The 14,613-nt window shown below is 35.9% G+C and overlaps 1 protein-coding gene across 9 annotated transcripts in view; it reads right to left on the bottom strand.

Moving 5' to 3' along the window:
- The window catches only part of EHBP1 (EH domain binding protein 1), a 369,328-nt gene that overhangs the window by 145,124 nt on the left and 209,591 nt on the right, over positions 1–14,613 (bottom strand). For all 9 annotated transcript variants that reach the window (XM_012477186.2, XM_012477187.2, XM_064364167.1 and 6 more), the window contains one exon: positions 6,300–6,483. In XM_012477186.2, coding sequence (XP_012332609.1) covers positions 6,300–6,483 — 184 coding nt within the window. The remainder of the gene's footprint in view (positions 1–6,299; positions 6,484–14,613) is intronic.

Genomic DNA, 14,613 nt, shown 5'->3' with positions numbered 1-14,613 from the left:
TTTAATGGGGTTGGTTGGTTGTTTCTTGCTTGTTAATTTGTTTAAGTTCCTTATGGATTCTGGATCTTAGACCTTTCTCAGATACATAGTTGGAAAATATTTTCTCCAATTCTGTACACTGTCTGTTTACTCTGGCAACAGTTTTTTTTTTTTCTTTTTTTTTGCTGTGCAGAGCTCTTTAGTTTAATCAGGTCTCATTTATCAATTTTCATTTTTTTTCACAATTGCTATTGGAGTTTTTGTCATGAAATCTTCATCAGGGTCAGTATCACATAATTGTATTTCTGAGGCTTTCTTCTAGGGTTTTTATAGTTTTAGGTTTTACATTTAAGTCTTCAGTGCATCTTGAGTTAATTTTTGTATATGGTGAAAGGAAGGGGTCCAGTTTCAATCTTCTGTACATGGCTATCTAGTTAACCTAGCACCATTAGTTGAATAGTGAATCCTTTCCCCATCGCTTGTTTTTGTCAACTTTCTCAAAAATCAGATGGTTGTAATTGTGTGGATTTGTTTCTAAGTTCTATAAACTATTCTACTGCTCTGTGTGTCTCTCTTTTTACCAGCACCATGCTGTTTTGATTACTGTACCCTTCTAGTATAAAGTCACATAGTGTGATGCCTCAAGCTTTGTTCTTTTTGCTCAGGATTGCATTAGCTATTCAGGCTATTTGTTGTTGTTGTTGTTACATATGAATTTTGGAATAGTTTTTTTTTCTAATTTTGTGAAAAATGTCATTGGTAATTTTGATAGAAATAGCACTGAATCTGTAAATTTCTCCAGCCAATAAGACCATTTAATATTGATTTTTCCTATCTATGAGCATATAATGTTTTTCCACTTGTTTGTGTCATCTCTGATTTCTTTCAACAGTGTTTGTAATTCTCATTGTAGAGATCTTTCTCCTCTCTGGCTAGCTGTATTCCTAGGGTGTGTGTGTGTGTGTGTGTGTGTGTGTGTGTGTTATTGTGAATAGGACTGTGTTCTTAATTTGGCTTTCAGCTTGGATGTTGTTATATAGTCTTACAGGTGTATAGAATGTTACTCATTTTTGTACATTGATTTTGTATCCTAAAACCTTGCTGAAGTTGTTTGTTTATTGGATCTAGGAGCTTTGGGGCAGAAACTATTGGGGTTTCTCATTATAAAATCTTATCATTTAGAAAAAATGAGTCTGACTTCTCTTCTCATTTGGATTGTTTCTATTTCTTTCTCTTGTGTGAATGCTCTAGCTAGGACTTCCAGTACTATGTTGAATAGGAGTGATGAGAGTGAGCGTCCTTGTCTTGTTCTGGTCCTCAAGGGGAATGTTTCCAACTTTTGCCCATTCAGTACGATGTTAGCTGTAGGACTGTCATAAATGGCTCTTATTATTTTGAGGTATGTTACTTTATTACCTAGTTTCTTAAGGGTTTTTGACATAAAGACATGTTGAATTTTATTGATAGCCTTTTCTGCATCTATTCGGAGAAACATGAATTTTTTTTTTTTTTTTTTTGAGACAGTGTCTCATTCTGTCGTGCAGGCTGGAGTACACTGGCATGATCTTGGGTCATTGCAACCTCTGCCTCCTGTGTTCAAGCAATTCTCCTGCCTCAGCCTCCCAAGTAGCTGGGACTACAGATGCCCACCAGCATGCCCAGCTAATTTTTCTATTTTTAGTAGAGACAGGGTTTCACCATTTTGGCCAAGCTCCTCTTGAACTCCTGACCTCAGGTGATCCACCTGCTTCAGCCTCCCAAAGTGCTATGATTACAGGTGTGAGCCACTGCGCCTGGCCATAAACATGTAGTTTTTGTCTTTAGTTCTGTTTATGTGATGAATCACATTTATTGACTTACATATTTTGAACCAACCTTACTATCCCAGGAATGAAACCTGCTTGATCATGGTGGATTAGCATTTTGATGTGCTGCTGGGTTCAGTTTTCAGTTTTTTATTAAGGATTTTTGCATCACATTCATCAGGGATATTGGCCTGCAAGTTTTCCTTTTTTGTTGTGTCTTTGCCAGGTTTTGGTATCAGAAGGATGCTGGTCTCATAGAATAAGTTAGAGAGGAGTCCCTCATTTTAATTTTTTGGAAAGTTTCAGTAGGATTGGTTATCAGTTCTTCTTTATATGTCTGGTAGAATTCAACTGTGAATCTGTTTAGTCCAGGGCCTTTTCTGTTTGGTAGGCTTCTTATTACTAATTCAATTTCAGACCTTGTTATTGGTCTGTTAAGGGTTTCAATTTCTTTCTGATTAAGTCTTGGGAGGTTGTGTGTCCAGTAATTTAGTCATATCTTGTAGGTTTTCCAGTTTCTGTGCATAGAGGGACTTGTAATAGTCTCTGAAAGTTTTTCCTATTTCTGTGGGGTTGGTGGTAATGTCTCCTTTGTCATTTCTGATTATATTTATTTGAATCTTCTTTATTCTTTATTAGCCTAACTAGTAGACTGTCAATCTTATTTATTCTTTCAAAAAACCAACTTTTGGGTTCATTGATCTTTTGTACTATTTTTCAAGCCTCAATATCATAGAATTCAGCTCTGATTTTGGTTATTTGTCATCTTCTGCTGGCTTTGGGTTGGTTTGTTCTTGATTCCCTAGTTCCTCTAGGTATGGTATTAGGTTGTTAATTTGAGATCTTTCTAACTTTTTAATGTGAGCACTTGGTGTTGTAAGTTTTCCTCTTAATACTGCTTCAGCTGTGTCCCAGAGATTCTGGCATATTTCAAAGAATTTCTTGATTTCTGTTTTCACTCATTTCAAAGAATTTCTTGATTTCTGCCTATTTGTTTACCCAAAAGTCATTCAGGAGCAGGCTAATTTCCAACGTAGTTTTAAGAGATGGTCTTAGTATTGATTTCTGTTTTTTATTGTGCTGTGGACTGAAGTATGGTTAGTATGATTTCAGTTATATTGAATTTGTTGAGAATCGTGTTATGACTGAGCATGTGGTTGACTTTGGAGTTTGTGCCATTTGCAGATAAAAGTAATGTATATTCTGTTGTTTTTTTGAGTGTTTTGTAGATGTCTGTTAGGTCCATTAGTCAAGTGTTGAGTTTAGGTTCTTTATTATCTTTATTAGTATCTCTTATTAGTTTTCTGCCTTGTTGATCTGTCTAATACTGTCAGTGGGGTGTTGAAGGCTCCAATTATTATTGTGTAGCTATCTAAGTCTCTTTGTAGGTCCCTAAGAACTTGTTTTATGAATCTGGGTGCTCCAGTGTTGTGTGCATATTATTTAGGATAGCTAAGTCTTCTTATTGAATTGAACCCCTTACCCATTATATAATGCCTTTGTCTTTTTTGATCTTTGTTGGCTTAAGGTCTGTTTTATCTGACATTAGAATAGCAATCCCTGATCTTTTTTGTTTTCCGTTTGCTTGGTAGATTTTTCTCTATCCCTTTACTTTGAGCCTGTGAGTGTCAATGCATGTGAGATGGGTCTCTTGAAGACAGCATACAGTTGAGTCTTCTTTATCCAATCTGCCATTCTGTCCTTTTTAAGTGGGACACACAATGGCAGGCTGGATGACTCACATTCAAGGTTAATATTGTCAGATGTAGATTTGATTCTATCATGGTGTTGTTAGCTAACTTTTATATAGACTTGATTATGTAGATGCTTTATAGTGTCCATGGTTGACATGGTTTGACTCTGTGCCCCCACCCAAATCTTAGGTCAAATTGTAACTCCCAATGTAGGAGGAGGGGCCTGGTGGGATGTGATTCAATCATGGGGCGGATTTCCCCCTTGTTGTCCTTATGATATTGAGTGAGTTCTCACGAGATCTGGTTGTTTGAATGTGTGTAGCACTTCCCCTTTTTCTCTCTTTTCCTTTTGCTCCTACTATGTAAGTCGTGCTGGTTTCCCCTTTGCTTTCTGCCATGATTTTAAGTTTCCTGAGGCCTCCCCAGCCATGTCTCCTCTACAGCCTGCAGAACTGTGGGTCAATTTAACCTCTTTTTAAAATAAATTACAGTCTTGGGTTGTTCTTACAGCAGTGTGAGAACAGACTAATACAATGCTCTATGTATTTAACTGTTCTTTTGTGGTGGCCGATAATGATCTCTGGTTTCTATGTTTAGCACTCCCTTAAGGACCTCCTGTAAGGCAGGTCTAGTGGTAACAAATTCCCTTAGCATTTGCTTTTCTGAAAAGAAATTTATTTCTTCTTACTTTATGAAGTTTAGTTTGGCTGGATATGAAAATTCTTGGTTGGAATTTCTTTTCTTTAAGAATGCTGGGCCGGGCGTGGTGGCTCAAGCCTGTAATCCCAGCACTTTGGGAGGCCGAGGCGGGTGGATCACGAGGTCGAGAGATCGAGACCACCCTGGTCAACATTGTGAAACCCCGTCTCTACTAATACAAAAAAATTAGCTGGGCATGGTGGCACATGCCTGTAATCCCAGCTACTCAGGAGGCTGAGGCAGGAGAATTGCTTGAACCCAGGAGGCGGAGGTTGCGGTGAGCCGAGATTGCACCATTGCACTCCAGCCTGGGTAACGAGAGCGAAACTCCGTCTCAAAAAAAAAAAAAAGAATGCTGAATATAGCCTCCCAATCTCTACTGGCTTGTAGGGTTTCTGTTGAAAGGTCTGTGGTTAGCCTGGTGGAGTTCCTGTTATAGGTGACCAGCCCTTTCTCTCAGCTGCCTTTAATATTTGTTCTTTCATATTGATCTGAAAGAATTTGATGACTATATGACTTGGGAATGGTCATCTTACATAGAATCTCATAGGGATTCTCTGAATTTCCTGTATTTGAATGTTGACCTCTCTAGCAAGGATGGGGAAATTTTCATAGACAATATCCTTGAATATGTTTTCCAAGCTGCATGCTCTTTATCCATCTCTTTCAAGGATGCCAATGAGTAGTACGTTTGGTTTCTTTACATAATCTCATTATTTCTCAGGGGTTTTATTTGTTCATTCTTTTTTTTTTTTCTTTATTTTTGACTGACTGAGTTGTTTAGAAGAACTGGTCTCTGAGCTCTGAGATTCTTTCCTCAGCTTGGTCTATTCTGTTGTTAATACTTCCGATTGTATTTTGAAATTCTTGTAGAGAGTTTTCCAGCTCTATCAGATAATTTTGGTTCTTTCCTAAAATGATTGTTTCATTTTTCAGCTCTTATATTATTTTACTGGATTTCTTGGATTACGTTTCAACTTTCTCCTGAAGCTTGAAGATTTCTGTGGCTATTCTGATTCTGAATTCTTTGTCTGTCATTTTAGCCATTTCAGTCTGGTTAAGCATCATTGCTAGGGAGCCAGTGTGATTGTTTTGAGGTAAGAAGACACTGGGTTTTTGAGTTGCCAGAATTCTTGCCATGGCTCTTTCTGATCTGTGTGGGCTGATGTTCCTTTAATCTTTAAAGTTGCTGTCCTTTGGATGCTGTTTTTTACTTTTACATTCTTTGATGCCATTGAAGGTTTAACTATGGGATAAGTTATGTTCAAATGACTGGCTTTGTTTTTGGATGATTTCAGGGGGCCAAGGCTCACTCAGCACTCATGGGCTGCATGCTCTAACCCTGAGGGCCTGGTACCAGATCTACAGCTTTGTTATCTGGGCCTTCAAGGTTGAGCACTTTCTATGCTTGAGGAGCTGAGATGTTCCCACGCTGCTGGTAAGATCACTCTGATGTGGGGAGCTGGCAAAAGCATTTCATTGGGATGGTGGCAGTGGGAACTGTGGACATGCACTTACCTGCACTGGTGGCGGCAATGAGGTGGGGTGTGCATGCACCAGCAGGGACAGGGCAGCAGTGCCTACAAAGTGGCAGGGACAGGGTGGCAGGATCTGTGTGCATATGTTTACACCAGCAATGGGGGGCGGGCAGGGTGCACACATGCGTGCACTGTAGGAGACAGGGTAGGGTCAGGGTGGTGGTTACAAGGTCCGCGAACAAGCACATTGGTGACAACAGGGTAGTGAGGTCCGTGTGCACATGCATGCCATCAAAGTGGTGTGGGAGGCTGTGGGTGGGTATGCATTAGCAGGGGCCTGTCTGCTGAAACTCTCCAACAGTTATAAAGAATCCTTTCTTTAAAGCACGAATCTTACCCTTTCTTCCTCTCATTTCAAAATACCATTTTAAAAACAATATTAATTGAAGCCATCCAATCCATACTGTACTGTAAACTTATGGGCTCACAAATATAAATGCAGTGTTGCAGTATAATAGGATTTCTTGGATATTACTTTTAAATCATCAAAAATAGCCAACAGTGACTTTTCTTAATTTAAATTAAATTGCAAGGAGAGAAAAGAGCAAATATTAACACATGTTTTACTATGAATAAAATCCTACCTTAGGGGAGGTAGAGAGATCTTTTCCTGCAGAAACTGTGTTTTCATTTACTCCTGTTTTTGGTGAGAGGACTGGCGGAGCCGGGGCCTTTCTTTTCACTCTCCTTTCAGTTTCCAGTTCTTGAACAGGATTTACCAAATTATTTGGAGGAGGAGTTGATTTAGGTTCATAAAAAGGATTTGATCTAAGTGAAAGAAGAATTATTGTTAGATATCTCTCAAAAAATATTTCATTTACAAGTAAAATAATAAAACATGCACTGAAAACTATAATTTCTTTTTTCAAATAAAACTCAAACCAGTGATAACCCAGAATTTGAAAATAATGACTATTAAATCTTTTGGTCCATTTCTATCTGAATTTTTAAAAAAAATTTTGTTTTATTAAAAATATTTAATACAAGCTCACATTTGGCTCCAATTATTACATATAGAACCTTAGAAAAATGTTAAACATTAAAAATAGTAAATCCTGTATATTTTCCATATCCAAGGAAAAGGAAATAAGATGTAAAAATATTGATTTGATTTCTTTTTTATGCTCAAGCCCTGTTACATTTTCTTGCATTTCAGCTTTTCTTCTAGGTTAAATTCTCCTCTCATTATGGAACATCTTTTAGTGGTTCATTCAGCAAGGTTCTGTTTATAGTGAATTCTCCCAGGCTTTGAAAATGTCTTTATTTCAGCCTTACATTTAAGTGACAGTTTAGCTAGGGAGACAATTCTAGTTCTGAGTTATTCTATCTCAAAGTTTTGAAGATATTAGTCCACTGTCAGCCTAATGTTGTTCCTTTTTAAGTCATCCTTTATCTATAGTTGTTAAGATCTTCTCTTTATTTCTGGTTTGAGCAAATTTGACACCTATGACATGTCTAGGTGTGGATTTCTTTTGAATTATTCTGTTTCAGAGTCCTTGTATTTTCTAAGTCTGAACAGTCAAGTGCTTTATCAGTTCTGAAAAAGTATCTGCCTTTGTCTCTTTGATAAACTCTTCTGAATTTTCTCTATTCTCTTAGAAAAATCTTATTAGATATATGTTGAACAACTACTTGTCAGGTTTCCTAACCTCTCCTTTATATTTTTATAGATCTTTATTCTTCTTGTGCTACATTCTAGATAACTCTCTCACATCTCTGATCCAGTTCATTTTTTTTTCTCTCTTTGTCTATGTCTAATATTCAATTCTCCAGGAAATTTTAAAGATATATGTATTTCTTCATATATCTGTGTGTATGGTATCTCAGTTACAGAAATTTGAGCTATTAATCATTTAAACATACTTATTTTACAGTCTCTATCCAACAAATCAGGTATTTGAAGTTGTTGAATGTATAATCCTACCATTTCTTTTGTCTCCTGACTTTTTCTCTTAGTAAACTGTTTCCTTGTGTGTTTTATAATTCTATATTGTGAGTTCAGGGCTTCATCTGAGGAATTCCTGTGTAGTTTAAGCTAAGAGTGCCTCTGTTCAGAGTGTTTAACACTTGCACTTGCCAATTTCTTTAAGACTAAGAAAATCAGTATCTACACATACTTGTAATTCACCTCTAAGACAACAGTGTGCTGGCACCACTACTGGTTAGGCACTATATCAGAATAAGGACAATAAGCCTCTACTTATAAAGGTTTTGAATGGTCCTTTTCCCTTCTAGTTCACAGATCCCTAACTTCAATTCAATTCCCTACTTTTCAAGAATGAACAGGAAATGTTTCCATTTAGGTGAAATGTCCAGAATAGTCAAATTCACAGAAACAGAAAGTAGATTAGTGATAGCCAGAGAATGAAGGGGAATTGGTACTAAATGCTAATAGGTATGAGGTTTCTTTTTGTGGTAATGAAAACATTCTGGTATTAGATAGTGGTGATTGTAGTGCCAGGCGTGGTGGCTCAGGCCTGTAATCCAGCACTTTGGGAGGCCAAGGTGGGTAGATCACCTGAGGTTGGGAGTTCAAGACCAGCCTGATCAACAAGGAGAAACCCCATCTCTACTAAAAATACAAAATCAGCCAGGCTTGGTGGCATATGCCTGTAACCCCAGCTACTTGGGAAGCTGAGGCAGAAGAATTGCTTGAACCTGGGAGGCGGAGATTGCGGGGAGCCGAGATCATGCCATTGCACTCCAGCCTGGGCAACAAGAGTGAAACTTTGTCTCAAAAAAAAAAAAGATAGTGGTGATAGTAGCATAACATAGTGAACATACTAAAACTCATTGACATGTACATTTTAAAATGTGTAATTTCATGTTATGTGAAGCATGTATCAATTTTTTAAGTGCTATAAAAAATGAACAGGAATAGTGCCTGTACAGAGATAGTATTGTGCAAACAACGCTGTCTCTACAATGACAAGTTACGTACTTCTGATTAACATATTTTAAATATAAATAAATATAAGTAAAGAAAAAGTATTTAAAGAATTATGACTATTTTCACATTCTGTTGATCATCTATGATTTGAAAAATCTATTTCAGGACTTTATGCATCACTCTGAAAAAACAACAATTATTTTTATCTTTGTATTGTATATTTGAGTAATAAATTAGTTATATTGTTAACCTATTATAAATTGAAAATTTATTGGTTATATTAAGGAAGAGACAATAGGACAGAAGAATTTTAAATGACATTATTTATTGTTTAGAAAACAATTCACTAAGAAAAATGAATTATAGAGAGAAAAACCAAAGTTGGTTCAGAATTAATTTAAACATACTGGAAAACTGATACAAAAATGAAGCTAAGGTATAGTCTCTTCCTCTCACCTTGATATCTATGTTTCTTTGGAAAAACAAATTCTAAGTTATTAAAATGGGCATGTAGCTTTCCTGAATAAAATTCAGGGAGGTGTTTCCTTGGGAAAGTGACACAAAACCATACCAGAAATGACTGCATCCTGAGCCTCTAAAGTCACTTCATTAAAGTTCTGAAATAATAATATTGCTTTATTGGTTTTCATTTTTACTACGTAAACTAGAATAGTTGAATTATCCCCCAAATATAAGTAACTGAGAAACCCATGCAGTCGCTAAGTGTAAAGGACACGTGCTAAAAGGCAAGGAAGGGCAAAAACTTTCTCTTTGTGCTTATAGATATGCTGGGGCACTAAAGGTAGTGCCACACATCAAACGATTCAGTATTATTTATTTGTGATAGTTTAATGTCAGAGGATACAGGAAGAGTTTGGTAATGGAAGATGAGTCATACAGGCTTTTTCCTTGATGAAAGGTCATAAGTTTATTATTGAAGTAAGAACAAATTTTGCAAGATTTCTGCTACTGACATTGAACCTATAAACTTTTGTAGAGAAATGATGATAAATACCAAACAAGTAATTAATACAAACAGAGTTCTTCCTGGACTTGCACATTAGCTTATGTGCAATCTTTAGAACTTTTGTGTATATTTCTACAAAATAAAGCTAGAGTATTTATAGGCTCCCTCTGGTAACCCCAGATGATTGAGCAAGTTAGAACACTCTATCCATCAGAAACTTGTAAAGACTGTGACTTTCATGTGTTAAAAGAATGGCCAAAAGGAAACACCCAGTGATTCTGATTTTAGTTTTTCTTAAGGCATTTAAAAGGTTTAGGCAAACATTAGATGTCTCTTTAATTTGTTAGTAAGAGAGCAGGTGTGAGTATGTTGTGTAATACTCGTGTATCTTGGAATGCCTGAATGCCTGTACTTAAAGTTTGCATTTACATTCAAATATTCTAGGTGTGTGGCTATTACTCAGCACCTACACCACCCATGAGAAATTTTATTTCAATCACACTTTAGCTATTTAAAAAAATATATATATACACACACACACACACACACACACACACACACACGTACATACGCACACACAAAATAACTTTACCAAGAGTTGGGCCAACTTTTCAACCTCCCATATAGTTATTAATTAGTATTAACATTTCAACCTGGGTTTGGGTTTGGAATTAGATGATCATTATAATGTAATTCTGAGACTTTTGGAAATTAGAACTCTTTTAGGTTTTATCAAAACCTAGCCATACCCAGGAAGCATGTAGCACATGTTATAAAATGTGGGAAAAATAAGAAACACAATTCCAGAGCAATAGAAAACAAGTAAAATTTCTCACTCTTTCAAATAAGCCTGAAAATTTTTTTTTTTTTTTTTTTTTTTTTGAGATGGAGTCTAGCTCTTTTGCCCAGGCTGGAGTGCAGTGGTGCAATCTGGACTCACCACAACCTCCACATCCCGAATTCAAGTGATTCTCCCACCTCAGCCTCCCAAGTAACTGTGATAACAGGTGCCTGCCACTACACCCAGCTAATTTTTGTATTTTTATTAGAGATGGAGTTTCACCATGTTGGCCAGGCTGGTCTCAAACTCCTGATCTCAGGTGATCCACCTGCCTTGGCCTCCCAAAGTGTCAGGATGACAGGTGTGAGCCATCACGCCCAACTAGTCTCAAAATATTTGAAATTAGTCAGAATAGTCCCCTTAAATCATCTCTTCTTAAAATCAAACAGTTCCTGTGCTCTCAATCATTGTTCATTTGAAGTGGTTTCTAGACACTTTAATGACTCTGTTTCTTTACTTTGTTACCATTCTGAATCACCAATGCCCCTTTTAAAATACAACTAGTAGTTAAATAGAGCTCAAAATAGGAGCTGACCAATGCACCATAGAGAGATAACATTTCTCCCTTTGCACAAAGCAATTACTCTAAACTTTCATGAATCACAGGAACCTTATTATTATTCCTCTCTCGACCTACATATCCAGTATTTTGAAATATTTTCCTTTCAAGCTGCATTTTAAAAGAAATAACTATTTTTCCCAAGATCTAAATAATGTTAATACACAAAAGTTTATGTATTTCTAAACAAAGCAAAGACTCATATAGCCTCACCACAAGTGATCACATATTACTTATTATTAAATATTTTATAGATCTCTCCTGTCAAACACCAATTATTTACATCAAATAGACCTAAAGGCCCAAGAATTTCAGGCTGGAAATCACTCATGTGATGTAATATTTCTGTTATTAAAGATTGCTTTTCTTTTTAAAACAGCTTTAATTAGGAATAACTGATAAACAATAAATGGCTTACATTTGAAAGTAAAATTTAATGAGTTTAAAGCATGCATAAAAATGTGAAACCATCAGCACAAATCAAGTTAACAAACACTTCCAGCCCCTCTAAAAGTTTCCTGAGTGCCCCTCCTCCTTTTTGTTTTTGAGACAGAGTCTTGCTGGAGTGCAGTGGCACAATCCCAGCTCACTGTAACCTCTACCGCTTCCCGGGTTCAAGCGAATCTCCTGACTCATCCTCCAGAGTAGCTGGGATTACAGGCATGTGCCACCAAACCTGGTTAATTTTTTTTTTTTTTGTATTTTTATTAGAGATGGGGTTTCACCATTTTGGTCAGGCTGGTCTCAAACTCCTGACCTCATGATCTATTTGCCTTGGTCTCCTAAAGTGCTGGGATTACAGGCGTGAGCCACCGTGCCTGGCCTGGGTGCCCCATTTTAATCTCTTCCTCTCTCCAGCTCTGACTGTAGACAACTACTGATCTGATTTTTCTCACTATAGATTGTCTACATGTTCTAGAGTTTTAAATAAATGGTATCACAAGTATGTACTATTTTCTGGTCTGTCTTCTTTCACTCAGCATAACAATCTTGCAATTTATCCACATAGTTACATATACCAATAGTTTGTTCCTCTTTATCACTGAGTAGTACTGCATTCTATGGATATTCCATAATTTGTTTATCCATTGCCTGTTGATGGACATTTGAATTGTTCCCATTTTTTGTTATTGTAATCAATAAAGTTGTGAAAATACTTATGTAGAAGTCTTTGTGGACATACGCTTTCATTTCTCTTGGGTAAAAACTTAGAAATGGAATGACTGAGTCGAATTATACATGTATGTTTAAGTTTTTCAGAGACTGCTGAACTTTTTTCTAATCTAAGAGTTCTGTGGAGTTCCAGTGGCTCCACATCCTTGACAATACTTGGTATAGTCAGTCCTGTAAATTTTAGTCATTTGAGTGGATGTGTAGTGAATGTAGTGATATCTTATTGTGGTATTAATTTGCATTTTCTTGATGACTAATGGAGCTGAGCATCCTTCCATATGCCATTCCTATACAATATTTTCATCTGTGAAATGTCTCTTGAAATATTTCCCCCTTTCAATAAATTTTTAAATTTATTATTATCTTTTAGAGATGAGGTCTCACAGTGTTGCCCACACTGGAGTGCAGTGGACTGATCATAGTTCACTGCAGCCTTGAACTCCTGGGCTCAAGTGATCATCCCATATCAGCCTCCTGTGTAGCTGGGACCACAGGTGTGCACCATCACACCCAGCTAATTAAAAAATATATATATTTTTGACAGACTCTTTTTTTGCTCTTTAGGTTGGTCTCAAACTCCTGGGCTCAAGCAATCCTCCCATCACAGACTCCTGAGTAGCTGAGATTACAGGCACCTGGCCTCTCCATTCTTACCACTGAGTTAAAATAGTTCTTTCCATATTCTGGATAGAAGTCTTTTGCCAGATGCGTGTATTGCAAATAATTTCTGCCAAACTGTGGCTTGCCTTTTTACTTTTGCAAGGGTTTTATAAAGAGAAAAAGGTTTTAATTTTGATGAAGTACAAATTAACCATTTTTTGTTTTATCCTTTGTGCTTTTCTGCATTCTACTTAAGAAATCTGCCTAACACAAAGTCACTAAGATTTTCTCCTATGCCTTCTTCTAGAATCTTCAGATTTCATTCTTAATTTTAGTTGTATGATCTATTTTTAGATAAATTTTGTATACAGTGGGAGGTAAGAATTGTAGCTCTTTTTTGTTGAGGAGGGGCATATGGACAATTAATTGTTCTAACATCATTTGTTGAATAGATTATCATTTCCTAACTTTCTTTGCTAGCTTTGTCAAAAATAAATTGGCAATATATGTATGAATTTATTTTCAGACTCTTTGCCATTCATTTATAGCCTATTGGTAAACTAATACCACATTGTCTTGGCTAATGAGTTTTAAAATCAGATATTATAATTTTGCTTTTTTTCAAAATTGTTTTGAAAAATGGTCCCTTCCATTTGTACATACATTTTATAACCAGCTTATAAATTATTTTTTTTAAAGCATGCTAAAATTTTGATTGGGATAGCAATGAATTTATAAATTGACTGAAGAGAACTTATATCTTTGAATCCATGATCACAGTATTTTTTCCCGTTGATTTCACTCTTTAATTTCTCTCAGCAACATTCTGTTGTTTTCAGTGTATAGATATGTCACATCTTTGTTCAAATTTATCCCTGAGTTTTTTCTTTTGGATGCTTTTATCAATGGTATTATTTTAATATTCATTTCTGATTGTTCATTGTTATTACAGAGGAAAACAATTTATATATTAATATTGTAGCCTGTAACCTTGCTAAATTTACTTTTTAGTTTTAGTACCCATTTTAAAGATTCCTTATGATTTTCTACATAAACAATTGTCATCTCTGAAAAAAGTGTCTTCAAATAACATTATGTATAAGAAGCTTAAAACAGTATCCTTTCATTTTGCTACTCTTGGCCTTTACACTACTGTCATACGTCTTACTTCTATATGTTATAAAACCCAGAATACATTATATTGAAACCTTAAACAATTATCTATTAGAGAGATTTTTAAAAAATAAGACAAGTATTTTATATATACTAATATATTTGTCATTTCATGTGATTTTTTTCCTTTGTATAGGTCCAAATTTTCAAGTAGTATCATTTTGCTTTTTTGGAGGGCTGGGAATAGAAAATTATGTTGACAGGTTTTTGTTGTTATACTTTTCTTTCAGTCCTTTAAGAATATCACCCCATTATCTTCTGGCTTGAGTTGTTTTTGTTGACAAGCCTTGTTATGATTTTCTTCATGTTTCTTGTGCTTGAGTTTCATTCAGCTTCTTTGTCCTGTCGGTCTACATTTTTAAGTTTTTCTTTTAACTTCTAAAACTTTTGGTCATTATTTCTTCCAATACTTTTTCTGTCCCCTGACCCTCTCTTCTCTTCTTCTGGAACTCCAATTACACCTTAGGCCACTGAAGTTGTTCCACAGCTCATTGATTCTCTGTTATTTTCTTCCTTCTCTGTTTCAATCTGGATGGATTCTATCACTACGTCTTTAGGTTCACTAGTATTTACTTCCTTTTGCAGTATTTAACATGGGGTTAATCTCATCCAGTCTATTTTTCATCTGACTTTGTATGAGATGAAAAATCTCATCTCTATAAATTCAATTTGGATTTTTTAATATCTGTGCTCAT

This window comes from Aotus nancymaae, unplaced genomic scaffold, assembly GCF_030222135.1.
Source record: "Aotus nancymaae isolate 86718 unplaced genomic scaffold, 86718_ANA_hifiasm-v0.15.2.pri h1tg000057l, whole genome shotgun sequence".
In the NCBI taxonomy this organism is placed as follows: Eukaryota; Metazoa; Chordata; class Mammalia; order Primates; family Aotidae; genus Aotus; species Aotus nancymaae.
Note: the sequence above shows the minus strand (reverse complement) of the source record. Positions and strands in the feature narration are given on the sequence as shown.